Consider the following 15,299-nt stretch of genomic DNA (forward strand, 5'->3'; position numbering starts at 1 on the left):
CAAAAATGATATAGCATCCTCTATATCAATGTTTTCTGTGTTACGGTACCAGTATCAATGTTGACGCCACATAATTATCGTGGTACCATTATATCGGTGCTGACGTCACACGTGTCGCGGTACTATAATGTCAATGTTAACGTCATACGCGTCACGTGCTTTATTATCAATTTTGACGTTACAGTATAATGCTTATATATATATAGGTCAATGTACTATTATTAGGTATTACAAACCTCGTCACTTCAGTGCTATTAATAGAAATGTCCTCATGGCTAACACCATGTGAAGTGGTCGGACTTTGTGCTATTGCTACATACTTGACTGGGGTCGCCCACCAACTAATTACAAGGGAATGTCACTAAGATGTTTTAGCTATATGGGACTCAATTTAACTGACTGACATCTTTAATCTAATAAAACGGAGTCACCAACAATATATTATTATTAACGATAATTTTACTTAAATGTTGATCACTGCTAGTTACGTAAATACGTATTTTGAATATTTTCAAATGTACATGAAATGTAGTCCTATGCTCCTTAATAATATATCGGTATCTGCATTACTTAGGGTAGAACGGGGCAAGTTCGGCCCATTTTGATCAGTCGTTCTGTTGAAATTTAATTGTATTTATATACCATTTTGAAGAAAAAATGCATGCCTTTCATAAAATGAGAACATGGTAGTTGCAAGAATTGTTTAACCTTTTCTGACAGAATATTGGATGACTGAATGTTTCCCGCCTCGGGGCAAGTTCTCACAGGCAATCTAGGGTGAGGTTATGACGTCATAAAGCATGCAATGTCAGATTTCCCCGTCAATTTCACGACCCTCCATGTGTTGCGTTTGCCGAACCTATCCCAAATTGAAATTTCTCTTTCTACCCTCCCGGCAAAAGTAACTTTCTCCCATTTACTGTATTTAATAACCCAGGGTGGTATATATTACAATTGTAATATATAGCCTACGTCTCTGAATAACCATAATATTTCTTTTTGTGAATGTCCCGCCCACTCAACTGAACAGATAAGAAAAAAAAGAAATTAAGTCTTTAATAGTGGTTTAACTTTGCATTGATGATGATTGAGAAAAAATGAATATGAATTTAACCGACATTAATGATAACATATGAAAATATAGTTTTAAGTAAATTTTCATCCGTTTACAGTTAATTTCATTATAGCAGATATGTATTATACGTCTCTGATTATAGTTGATTAATGTGTGGAAAATACAGATTCAATCCCTTTATGGCTCATTGTTCTGGAATGTAATTTTTGCATCATATTTCACTGTTGTTACACGTGAAGAGTTCGAAAAAAAAAAATACTACGAAATGTGATTTAAACATAAAAATTTCATATCCGGATTGCATGTCCGATTTGCGCTCCTTCATTTCACGTTTAGGCTACCCCGGAAGTAGTCTTCTGAAAAATTTGAAGAATAATTTGCGGGAAGCATTCATGGGGATGTCAGTGCTAATTTAACATAAATCACGAGAAATGCTATGTTCATATCATACTGTTGGACATTAATTTATTCTAATTACTCTGCCATGAAAAGACGAAATAGAACGTTATGATGACCGTCGTTGTAACTTGACGTAAGTTGAAACAACAAGCGTTGAGTGCATTTTAAAAATGATTATTGACTCCGACTCTGAGTGTAATCAAAGACATTGGGACGATCTCTCTTTCTCGTCGTGAAGAAGGGTCATCCCAGACCTGAAATAGTTGCATTTAAATTAAATTAAACCCGTGGCGGATCTAGGGGTGTTTTTCTATGAATTTACTTAAAAGATTACCCCCCCCCCCCCCCCCCCCCCCNATATTATTGCATGTATGTGTATGTTGATCCGCCATCGGAAGTCATACAATACCTTTTGACCTGTTGAACTTTTCTTAACCACAAATTATCATGTACCATCAGAAAAGATTTTAAAGTTATTTTTCCTTCTTTGATGTAGCCTTACTTTCATTTTTACATTTTTAGACAAGTAAACTTTGGTTGTTTATTGTAGATCTTGAGAGATTATTATACGACCATTTCCAGGTCCTATTCTGTATCAGCCCAAAGAACTGGAGGCCCAAGGGCTGATACAGAGTTACTCGGCCCAAGTAGTAGTGTTGTTCCGATTAATCAATTTAATCATTTTACGTCCGACTGATATAATTGATCATGATTTTCTATGATCAATCAATGGTTCGACTACAGCATGAAAACTTTCAATATTATAACAAGTTATTGAGATCAGGAATTGAAGAGAATACACCACATTTTACCCATTTTGGGGACTGCTTCTCTGTTCATTTTCATTTCATTTTATGATCGATCATTGATCATTTGGGAAAATGTGATGATTGATCAGAGATTTTGAGGGTGATTCCCAACACTACCGAGTAGGATATGGAAATGGTCATATGATAACCTTTTTATCGTATATACTGCCGTTTAATCTTTCACGATAACACATAAAATTAAGGCACACAGCAGTTTTACATTCCATGTGTAATATAATCACATTCTGGCTTGAAATCAAATACATTGAACAGCATCAAAAAGGCAGATAGGCATGAGCGTGTTTGTTTTAATCAGTGTCTAGATTGAGGGGTGATTTTTTCGTAAATTGTTGAACCGGAAGTTAAATGGATAATTAGATATGGTGTGTGCTGGGCAGATATAGCGACTGCCAGGCGGATATGGGCCAGTCCGGAATATGGCCTATATATATATGCTCATCTATAATAAAAAGTGATTAAATGTCCATGTGAAGGAAGTAAATATAGAAAAAATAAAATTAACGACCGACTAAAAAACTAGCTGCTTTCACCCTTCACAGGGCTCTTCAGGTTTATTCAANCTCATCTATATATATACATATAGCAGTATCACATGCAAAACAACCCTTATTGTGGACAAGCAGTAAATACCAGTCTGATGAAAGAAATCATATCCCTCCCTATGACATCACAACAATTGTTCTTATAGTAAAATCAGCTGCATGTAATATCTGCCTATAGAGGAAGTTTGATAAATGATGCTTTCTCAAATTTAAGTCACTGTAACATGACCTTCTGTTTTTGTGAGCCATTAAAGTACCCGATAATTTTGATCTATGGCATTGTTAGTTGAAAACGGGAGAATTTAAAAATGTCAAGGTATGATTTTGCAGTGGATAGCTGTTGTAACGATAACTATAAACAGGAAAGCCAAGTACAATCACATGCATGTCAGACAGTAACAATAAATTTCTGAGTTATACGATAGTTTTTGTTATGTTTTATTGTAGGAAAATGATCCCTAACGAAGAAAAGGAATTAGAAAAATCAAACAAGTATCTCCGTCTGAAAAATGTCCAGGGTAGAAATTTGTTGGTGGTGAGAGAAGTGTACCGCCGCGAGACAGTTCCCTGTCATAGTGCCCTGTGTCTCAGTGACTGCCAGCCAAACAACAGTATGTATTTACTATATTGTCACCACACAACAATAGGTATTGTAATTTTGTCAACCAACAAAAGTAGCTGCTTATTATAGCCTGTTATATACATGCACTAGTAAGAAATCTACCTACCTGCTAAATCAGATTTTCAAATAATGCTTTGGTATGATAAATCAACATTTAAATTTTCTTACCCTTAAAGTATTGATATACTATACTACTTGGCAATATGTTATATGATAATGCAAGTAAAAAGTACAGGAAGTTTTGCCCTGCAAAAATTTCAACCTGACTTGCATAATAATCTTTCTGCAAATGCTACATAAATCCCTATGCATTGTCACCAAACCAGAGTAATTATTTCTTGGGGTATATATACCTAAGTCAAAAATACTGCATATTCCCCTATAGCGAATTTAAGTTTTATTTTTCCAATCAATCATTTTAAACAAACGAACAAATTGTCATACATGCGTCTGTTTCCTTTACCTCAATCAAACAGTTGATGTTAAAAGCTTTTAATTGAAGCACATTCTGATTGATGTAAATTTGGCTTAAGCATTGATTACACATTACTCAGACCATAGCTGTTTACCCTTTGTCATTAGGAGGGAGACTCAGACTCAAAATTTACCAATCTCACTCATGATCATAACAGGTGTGTCTGAATCAAATGAATGCTTTTGGAGTTATTTTGATACATAAAAAGGGAAAGATAAATTGAGCAAAGTAGTTTCAGTCACATTTCACACACTCCACCCCCCACCCCCCTTGTTGGAAATGTGGAATGAAGGAGACCCCCTTCATTGGAGGTTTCAGAGGTTGACAGTCACCTATGTCAGACTGCAAGGATATATTGAACACAACAAACAGCATTGTGAACTGAAATATAAATGCTTTACATGAATATGTGTGTGTTGTCTATTAAGAATCATTATATATCAAGAAGCTAATTGTGTTGTAGATGAAGTTGGTTTGCTTCCTGCTGATGTGACCCACTACCTTGTACCAGACTGCCAAGTGGCCCGCGAATACCTGGAGGTGTTGGAGCTACCCCAGCTGACAGGCATTGTATTCCTACAGACAGTCGCCCATAGTGTATGTATAATATAATCAGGTATACAAACATGTCATAAGGAAGACAAATCTATTTTGCATTTTCATTGTTAACTTTATTCATGATAATAATGTTGTCAGTCAGATCACAAATTCATTATTACACTTATCCCAGAGTACTTCTCCATGGGTTTTGTACCTGGTTACCTATTCCTAATATTCCTTAAACTCATTCACCCCTGAAGACAAATTTGAACTCTTCCAATTCAAAGGTTGGAATAGTTCACTATGAATTTTCAGGAGTGAATGAGTTAAATACACAGGGAAATTCCTGCTTGGACTGGACAGATAGGGAAGTAGAATACCATATAATTAATTAAGTCATTGATTTCTAAACAGGTACAGCATGAAGGTAACAGGCGGTTACATACAAGACTGAAGAATCTTGTGCGGGACAAAAGAAAAGCATCCGTCATATTCCACAATGAATTCCAGAAGTTTTCCTACTGTGAAAGATTACGAGGAGAAAACCTGGCAACCTGGCAGAGCAGGTATGGCTTCAAGACTTCACAATACTCGGCTACTTATTTATCAGCATTCTAGATTAATTAACCAGTGAATAGAGAAGCTTCATGATGTACCCTGTCTCCTGCACACACCCACACACACACACAAGCACGCATACACTTCACACATGGAAGCACGTCCTTAAATGACCTTAGCTGTAAATAGGACGTTAAACAGAATTAAACCAAACTTTTAATCTAAATTTGACTGTAAATTGTGAATAGTTGATATTAGGCATTTTGTTGATGTAGAATTCTATATGAATTATAAAAAAACTTTGCTTTTTACATAATAAAGCAATAAATTTCCATCTATCTACACTAGATGAAGTCGGAAAAAAGAACTTCCTCTCACCGCCCTCTGTCTATGCAAGGAAGAACATGTTATATTATTATCTGACATCACACCTCCCTCCTCTGCTCGAAGATTACGTGACAGAAGAACTATATCTACCTTTTTCTGCTCCAGGAGTACCTATACAGCAGCAGATTGGTTCTACAATCATCTGGCCGGGCAGATACCTATTGTAATGGTCACTCAGTACAGACAGGTATCTATTGTAGTGGTCTCTCAGGACAAACAGGTATCTTTTGTAATAGTTACTCAGGACAAACAGGGATCTATTGAAATGGTCACTCAGGACAAACTGGTATCTATTGTAATGGTCACCCAGTACAAATAGGTATCTATTGCAATGCTCACTCAAGACAAACAGGTATCTATTGCAATGGTCAATCAGGACAAACAGGTATCTTTTGTAATAGTTACTCAGGACAAACATGGATCTATTGTAATGGTCACTTAGTACAAACATGTATCTATTGTAATGGTCTCTCAGTACAAATAGGTATCTATTGCAATGCTCACTCAAGACAAACAGGTATCTATTGCAATGGTCACTCAGGACAAATAGGTATCTATTGTAATGGTAACTCAGTACAAACAGGTATTTATTGTAATGGTCACTTAGTACAAACATGTATCTATTGTAATGCTCATTCAGGCCAAACAGGTATCTATTGTACTGCTCACTCAGGACAAACAGGGATCTATTGAAATGGTCACTCAGGACAAACTGGTATCTATTGTAATGGTCTCTCAGTACAAATAGGTATCTATTGCAATGCTCACTCAAGACAAACAGGTATCTATTGCAATGGTCAATCAGGACAAACAGGTATCTTTTGTAATAGTTACTCAGGACAAACAGGGATCTATTGAAATGGTCACTCAGGACAAATAGGTATCTATTGTAATGGTCATTCAGTACAAATAGGTATCTATTGCAATGCTCACTCAAGACAAACAGGTATCTATTGCAATGGTCAATCAGGACAAACAGGTATCTTTTGTAATAGTTACTCAGGACAAACAGGTACTTATTGTAATGGTCACTCAGTACAAACATGTATCTATTGTAATAGTTACTCAGGACAAACATGTATCTATTGTAATGCTCATTCAGGACAAACAGGTATCTTTTGTAATAGTTACTCAGGACAAACAGGTATCTTTTGTAATAGTTACTCAGGACAAACAGGTATCTTTTGTAATAGTTACTCAGGACAAACAGGGATCTATTGTAATGGTCACTTAGTACAAACATGTATCTATTGTAATGCTCATTCAGGACAAACAGGTATCTTTTGTAATAGTTACTCAGGACAAACATGTATCTATTGTAATGGTCATTCAGTACAAATAGGTATCTATTGCAATGCTCACTCAAGACAAACAGGTATCTATTGCAATGGTCAATCAGGACAAACAGGTATCTTTTGTAATAGTTACTCAGGACAAACAGGTATCTACTGTAATGGTCACTCAGGACGAACAGGTACCTATTGTAATGGTCACTCAGCACAAACAGGTATCTATTGTACTGCTCACTCAGGACAAACAGGCATCTATTGTAATGGTCACTTAGTACAAACATGTATCTATTGTAATGGTCATTCAGTACAAATAGGTATCTATTGCAATGCTCACTCAAGACAAACAGGTATCTATTGTAGTGGTCACTCAGTACAAATAGGTATCTATTGCAATGCTCACTCAAGACAAACAGGTATCTATTGTTATGGTCACTCAGTACAAACAAGTATCTATTGTAATGTTCACTCAGGTCAAACAGGTAGCTATTGTAATGGTCACTCAGGGCAAACAGGTACCTATTGTAATGGTCACTCAGCACAAACAGTTATCTATTGTAATGCTCACTCAGGATAAACAGGTATCTATTGTAATGCTCATTCAGGCCAAACAGGTATCTATTGTAGTGGTCTCTCAGGACAAACAGGTATCTAATGTAACGGTCACTCAGGACAAACAAGTATCTATTGTAATGATTACTCGCTACAAACCTGTATCTATTGTAATGGTCTCTCAGTACAAATAGGTATCTATTGCAATGCTCACTCAAGACAAACAGGTATCTATTGTAGTGGTCTCTCAGGACAAACAGGTATCTTTTGTAATAGTTACTCAGGACAAACATGTATCTATTGTAATAGTTACTCAGGACAAACAGGGATCTATTGTAATGGTCACTTAGTACAAACATGTATCTATTGTAATAGTTACTTAGGACAAACATGTATCTATTGGAATGGTCACTCAGTACAAATAGGTATCTATTGCAATGCTCACTCAAGACAAACAGGTATCTATTGTTATGGTCACTCAGGACAAACATGTATCTATTGGAATGGTCACTCAGTACAAATAGGTATCTATTGCAATGCTCACTCAAGACAAACAGGTATCTATTGTTATGGTCACTCAGGACAAACAGATACTTATTGTAATGGTCGCTCAGTACAAATAGGTATCTATTGCAATGCTCACTCAAGACAAACAGGTATCTATTGCAATGGTCACTCAGGACAAACATGTACCTATTGTAATGGTCACTCAGTACAGACAGGTATCTATTGTAATGCTCACTCAGGACAGACAGGTACCTATTGTAATGGTCACACAGGACAATCAGGTATCTATTGTAATGCTCATTCAGGCCAAACAGGTATCTATTGTAATAGTTACTTAGGACAAACATGTATCTATTGGAATGGTCACTCAGTACAAATAGGTATCTATTGCAATGCTCACTCAAGACAAACAGGTATCTATTGCAATGGTCAATCAGGACAAACAGGTATCTTTTGTAATAGTTACTCAGGACAAACATGGATCTATTGTAATGGTCACTCGGTACAAACAGATATCTATTGTAATGGTCACCCAGTACAAATAGGTATCTATTGCAATGCTCACTCAAGACAAACAGGTATCTATTGCAATGGTCACTCAGGACAAACTGGTATCTATTGTAATGGTCGCTCAGTACAAATAGGTATCTATTGCAATGCTCACTCAAGACAAACAGGTATCTATTGCAATGGTCACTCAGGACAAATAGGTATCTATTGTAATGGTCACTCAGGACAAACAGGTATCTATTGTAACGGTCACTCAGGACAAACAGGTATCTATTGTAATGTTCACTCAGTACAAACAGATATCTATTGTAATGGTCACTCAGGACAAACAGGTATCTATTATAATGGTCACTCAGGACAAACAGGTATCTATTGTAATGCTCACTCAGGACAAACAGGTATCTATTGTAATGGTCACTCAGGACAAACAGGTATCTATTGTAATGGTTACTCAGTACAAACAGGTAGCTATTGTAATGGTCACTCAGTACAAACAGGTATCTATTGTAATGGTCACTCGGTACAAACAGGTATCTATTGTAATGGTCACTCAGTTCAAACGGGTATTTAATTTTTGTAATGGTCACTCAGGACAAACAGGTATCTATTGTAATGGTCACTCAGGACAAACAGGTATCTATTGTAATGATTACTCGGTACAAACATGTATCTATTGTAATGGTCACTCAGTACAAACAGGCATCTATTGTAATGGTCACTCAGGCCAAACAGAACCTTATTGTAATGGTCACTCAGGACAAACAGGGATCTATTGTAATGATTACTCGGTACAAACATGTATCTATTGTAATGGTCTCTCAGTACAAACAGGTATCTATTGTAATGGTCACTCGGTACAAACAGATATCTATTATAAAAGTCACTCAGTACAAACAGGTATCTATTGTAATGGCCACTCAGGACAAACAGAACCTTATTGTAATGGTCACTCAGGACAAACAGGTAGCTATTGTAATGGTCACTCAGGACAAACATGTATCTATTGTAATAGTTACTCAGGACAAACAGGTATCTATTGTAATGGTCACTCAGGGCAAACAGATACTTATTGGAATGGTCACTCAGGACAAACAGGTATCTATTTTTAGTACACAATCATCAGATGGTGGGCCATTAAAATCACCCTGCGTCCGTGGTCCGTCCGTCATTCCCTCCGTCCTTAAACAATTCTTGCTAGTGCTGTTTCTCCAAAAGTACTGGAGGGATCTTATTTCAGGACAAACAGGTATCTATTGTAATAGTTACTCAGGACAAACAGGTATCTATTGTAATAGTCACTCAGGACAAACAGGTATCTATTGTAATGCTCTCTCAGTACAAACAGGTATCTATTGTAATGGTCACTCAGGACAAACAGATACTTATTGTAATGGTCACTCAGGACAAACAGGTATCTATTTTTAGTACACAATCATCAGATGGTGGGCTATTAAAATCACCCTGCGTCCGTGGTCCGTCCGTCATTCCCTCCGTCCTTAAACAATTCTTGCTAGTGCTGTTTCTCCAAAAGTACTGGAGGGATCTTATTTAAATTTATCATGAAGGTTCCCCATGATCCCTAGTTATGCATATTGTAAAGGTTTTTTGGGACTGATCACAAAACCAAGATGAACGAAAGGCAGCCATCTTGAATTTGAGAGTTAAAGTTTGTTAGTGCTATTTCCCAGACCTAAAGGATTTTCTCAAATTTCACATGAAAGTTCCCCATGATACCTAGTTATGCATATTGTTTTTGGGACTGATCACAAAACCAAAATGGGCGACAAGCAGCCATCTTGAATTTAAGAGTTAACTTGTTAGTGCTGTTTTTCCGAAAGTTCTGTAAGGGTCTTTCTCAAATTTTACATGAAAGTTCCTCATGGTCACTAGTTAAACATATTAAATTTTGTGACAGAAGGGAAAACCAAGATAGCCAACAGATGCCATCTTGAATTTGAGAATGAAAGTTTGTTAGCGTTATTTCTCAGAATGTTCAGGAGGGGTCTTTCTCAAATTTCACATGAAGGTTCCCAATGGTTCTTAGTTCCACATTTCAAATTTTGGGGATGATTGGAAAACCAAGATGGCTGGCAGGTGTGGTGATATTGAATTTAGAAGTAAATTGTTTTTAGCCCTATTGCTCAAAAAGTATTGGCGGGGGCTTTCTCAAATTTCACATAAGGATTCCTCTTTTTCTTAGTTATGCATATCAAATAATATCGGCTGGCCATCTTATTACAGTTTAAGTTTGTTATCGCTATTTTTCAGAATTTACTGGAGGTGTTTTTCTCAAATTTGATATGTAGGTTCCTGTTGGTCCTGAGTTGTGCATGTTAACTTTTGAGGTTGATAAAAAGATGGCGGACAGGCAGGGAACTTATTAAACAGATAACAGAAAAGAAGAGAAAAGATCGAACTGACATAAAACTAATGAAGATGGTACAATGGTGGGCGCCAAGATCCCTCTGGGAACTTTTGTAATGATTATACAGTCAAAAATTGTATTCTTTTTGAGATAGTAAAACGTTTTAAACAGAAGCCGGTTTCCTTCCACGGTATATGATAAGATATGTTTCTATTGTTTATAAACTTCAATGAACCTCTAGAGTCATGTTGCATATCCTATATTGTAAAAATTAAACCACCTGTTTATAACGACCAATCTGACACTTTCTTGATTGTTAAAACACATATAATTCTTTCTGGAATAACTCGCTATGTGTCACTGGTCCCTCATAAGATCCCTATCGACAGGTATGATGTACAAGTGGAGGTGTGATGATCAATTTGCAGGTGATAGCCGAGTATGGAAATCGCCAGATGAACGTATTTGTACTGACACTTCAGGAGTACCTGGATACCTTCTGGAAGATGATCTTGCCCAGTATAACAGATCTAGTGGACTCGATCACTGCTTCTCTAGAGACAAGAACAAAAGGTAGGTATCTTTGTAACACTGTTGTCATCTTGCCTGTTGTTCCGTTAATATGAACTTTATTTGTTTTACAACAATTATGAAAAATGTTTTTACAACTTATACTAATCTCTCTTGTTGGCCTGGATGTTAGCCCCCAGGGGGTCTTACTATTGGAAACCGGTGTACCCGGAGAAAACCCATGTGGTCGGGCAGGTGACCCCATACTTTTTCACGTCCGATCGGGGAATCAAACTCTGGCTGCCTTGGTGAAAGTATCACCTTCATGTACCTGCTGAGTGCTGAACATTTAAATAGACAGTCCCCCTGGATTCTAAAACAATTTAGTCTTAAATGTAAATGTAATATGCTTCTCAAATTGATATATCTGCAAGTGCTGCAAGTATGTATTTCACAAAATTAGGGGTTAATTTCAAAGGGACAATTTAGTGAAGTAAGTTTTTTTGACTACCTGAAAATCAAGTCGATACTGAAAATATATATCTCCTAATGAAAGTTTATGTTGATAATGACCCGACCTGAAGCCAACGTCCAGTGTGGTCAGTTTCAATTTTTGGGAAAGTCGGTGATAAAAATAGTAACAAGAAAATGCAGCCGCAAAGCTGCTGGACCTCAATATTTATATATACTAGTATATAGTATAGTATAGTATATAGCAACAACCACATTATTTCCATCAACATAACACAGTGGAACCTCCTACACAAAACAATAATCCAATTAGAAACACTAACAGATTTCAGGACATGCACCACATATAACACAAACAAACATATACAAAACCTACAACATAACTAACACTCACTCACTGCTTTTAACCTGTTTTTATCCTATAGCAAATTATAAAAACAATCACTGTACATAGATGTAACAACGAACTACAGCACAAGACCACCATTTCGTAATCGTCAATGTTGACGGAGAAAGGTTAAAAATGAAGATGACGATGAATGAACTGATATATTTGTTAATGGCATTAAATTTGTCGTTCAGAATTGTCCCAAAGCACGCAAATTTACATTTTAACTGTACATTTAAATGTCAACGACTTGGTAATAACGTCATCTTCTGAGAGAGAGATTAACATGATTTACATAAAATATCATTTATGCCTGTCGCAATTTTTACAAATTCCTTTGACAATGTACTGGACCTTGGATAGAATATTAACCGTCTTCTGTAAACACATATCCGTTTTATATGAGTGAAATGTATATATAGTATTCAACGGGAAAACAATTAAATTTTAGATTCATGTCACGCTACGCAAATATTGCTGCATTAGAAAAGCGCGGGAATTTGTAGCGTAATTTTTTGACCCTCGGTTCTAATGACGTCACGCTTGACACCAACACAGAGCGCCATTTTGAAAGGGTTTCTCAATGCATTTTTGTCGTTTGCTGCTATTATCTGGTCAGATTTCCAAACGAAAATAATATATAAAATTATATAAGTTGTGTAGTTATGTAAATACCATAATGTATTGTGCAAGGTGGAACCACAAAACCATTTATTCTGCTGTCGCTTCATCTAAAGTTGAAACTGAAAATATACGCAGTGAATATTATGTACCGTTTTGATTTGACAGTACTTCGAGCGATTTTTTCACATGTGAAGATACAACTTTTCGTTAATCTTCACTGTATTGAAGATATGTTTTCCTTAGAATAAGAATTAATTATATATCTCTAGTAAAGTGTAATAAATACAGATATCGTATGGGCTTTTCTATCATAATTTTGTAGATCTTATGTGGCCTTAATTTCCCAGAAGGCTTTCACGCATGGGGAGGCACCGGAAGTGGACAAAGTGTTTACAGATCAAACCTGGGCGGCGCTTCGCGCCGCATGGGGGTTTGAAAAAAATAGTAAAAATATGACCCAAATAGCCTAATACATGTACAGCACTACGCTGTCGACCGACAACACAACTGTTATGAGCCTGAGTTCACACAATACATCACAAGTAAGAATTATAAATATCATAATATATACCTCTAATCAGATATTTCTGTTAACATTTGGATTCAAATAAGAACGAACAGGTTCAATTAGAGCATGCAAGCACTGAGAGGGTGCCACAGGGAGAATTTCAAACCGCAGAAAGTACGATATCAATAGGTTTAAACGTAAAATAGATCACTCATTGATAACGATGTTTTAGATGCTGTTAGAAGATAATTTTGATTCAAAATAAATGCATGTACTTGTATTCAGAGAGGCTAGGCGAAAAAATGGAGATATTACCTTCTCTCCTTAGCTGGAAAGACATTTTTGTTAGCTAGAAATTCACCGATAGCTACCGCTAAAACGTACGGCTGTACACTTAAGGATTTCTCCATTACTGATTAAAAACGCCAAGAAAATATTGTCTCTTGTCAATTTCTCGGCATGAATTGTTCATAGGGAGTATCAAACTATATAATCATGAAGAGTTTTGTGACTAGGTTATAAAAAAACTTACTTCACTAAATTGTCCCTTTAAGATCAATGTTTTATGGACATTTGAAAATTTGGACTTGAGTTTCAAACTGTTATCTCATGATCAGGGGTTTAACATGTTATGTGGGACTTTCTACTGATATCTACCAGATATCTGGAAAGCTGAGTATATTGCTTCATATGTAACACAACCACACTGTTAGCGGGTTGTTGTACGTAAAGATTTGTGGGTTACAGATAAGGACTATGTTGGATACTTACCATCTGATGTTATTGAGGCCGGATTGAAGACGGGACATTACACTCAGGGCTTTCTCAACGTCAACAAAAGTAACGCGTCACAGGAAGCTTTTGTCCGTCGTAAGAGGTAAGCTTACAGCAATAATATCAAATAATTCTCACACAGGAAACCTGAGTCTGTTTAAATGAATAGAAGGTTCAGTATGATAATAAAGTGTTTCTGTTTTATACCTGAAATGTTGTTAACCCTTTCACCCCTATGTAACTTCAGTAAACTCTACCATGCATTGATCTGGATGAGTCCATTATGGTCCATAGGGTTAAAAGGGTTAATTTCTTGTGTTGATTGGTTTGTTGTAGACAGGATCAACGAGAAGATAGGGACTCGGATATCCTTATCCATGGCATGTCTAGTAGGAACCGTGCTGTCCACGGCGACCTGGTGGTGGTTGAGCTGCTGCCACGGTCACAGTGGCAGGGCCGGTCTAATGTCATCAGGGAAGAAGGTACAGGTTAGTACCCCAGAAGGTGTTAGAAAGATATAGCGTAGAGTTCCCTCCCCTGGTTGTGGTGGAAAACATGCTTTTAACTCATCATTCACCCCTGAAATTTCATAATGGACTATTCCAACCTTTGAATTGGAAGAGTTCAAATGTGTCTTCAGGGGTGAATGAGTTAAAGTACACCCATGGTAAAGATGTATGCTTTAGGGTAACTTTGCTTGTCTGCGTATGCTTTGGATTTAAATTTTCCTTTGTTGTATTGGAGAATTACCTTCCTTGGTTTTGATACAGCTCTGTTATAACGGTTACCTCTCCTGGTCCTGGTGGAGATATATTCTGATATTCCAAAAACTGTAACTAATTCAGTATTGGAAACTGTTTTTTCCAGCATGACTATAGCTTTGATAAATCATTTCTGAAAAAGAAACCATACCTTTACGGGACTTTTATGGGAAATAATAAAGATGAAGTAAACACAATGTAATCAACAATAGTCTTTTGAGTGTTTGAGTGTGGGCTAGACAGGGATTCAAATCCCTGACTTCAGATGGTTATAGTACCATCACTTCCTAACTTTGAGGTGGTAATTGTTCATATTTAATAGTTAATGGATAATTTATTAAAAATTACCTGCACTTGTTGTGGTATCGACAAGGAGATATGAAAGAGATGCCTGTAGATGTGCTAGCTACATTTGTTGTACATGTGCTAGCTTCATTTGCTGTAGATGTGCTAGTTGCTGTAGATGTGCTAGCTACATTGGCTGTAGATGTGCTAGCTACATTGGCTGTAGATGTGCAAGTTACATCTGCTGTAGATGTGCTAGCTACATTTGTTGTACATGTGCTAGCTACATTTGGTGTAGATGTACTAGCTACATTTGCTGTAGATGTG

The 15,299-nt window shown here is 36.6% G+C and overlaps 1 protein-coding gene across 3 annotated transcripts in view; it reads left to right on the plus strand.

Moving 5' to 3' along the window:
• The first annotated feature begins 1,434 nt into the window (after window positions 1-1,434).
• LOC110460459 (DIS3-like exonuclease 1) overlaps window positions 1,435-15,299 on the plus strand; it is a 34,707-nt gene continuing 20,842 nt past the window's right edge. The window contains exons 1-8 of one of the 3 annotated variants that reach the window (XM_021513382.1): window positions 1,435-1,607; window positions 3,294-3,457; window positions 4,407-4,540; window positions 4,898-5,049; window positions 5,534-5,615; window positions 11,080-11,224; window positions 13,900-14,029; window positions 14,263-14,414. In XM_021513382.1, coding sequence (XP_021369057.1) covers window positions 3,298-3,457; window positions 4,407-4,540; window positions 4,898-5,049; window positions 5,534-5,615; window positions 11,080-11,224; window positions 13,900-14,029; window positions 14,263-14,414 — 955 coding nt within the window. In that variant the 5' untranslated portion in view covers window positions 1,435-1,607; window positions 3,294-3,297. Of the gene's footprint in view, window positions 1,608-3,293; window positions 3,458-4,406; window positions 4,541-4,897; window positions 5,050-5,533; window positions 5,616-7,268; window positions 7,299-9,667; window positions 9,698-11,079; window positions 11,225-13,899; window positions 14,030-14,262; window positions 14,415-15,299 lie in introns of those variants that run through there. The other 2 variants (XM_021513380.1, XM_021513381.1) reach the window with 2 other exon arrangements.

Source organism: Mizuhopecten yessoensis, unplaced genomic scaffold (genome assembly GCF_002113885.1).
Source record: "Mizuhopecten yessoensis strain PY_sf001 unplaced genomic scaffold, ASM211388v2 scaffold10403, whole genome shotgun sequence".
Taxonomy (NCBI): Eukaryota; Metazoa; Mollusca; class Bivalvia; order Pectinida; family Pectinidae; genus Mizuhopecten; species Mizuhopecten yessoensis.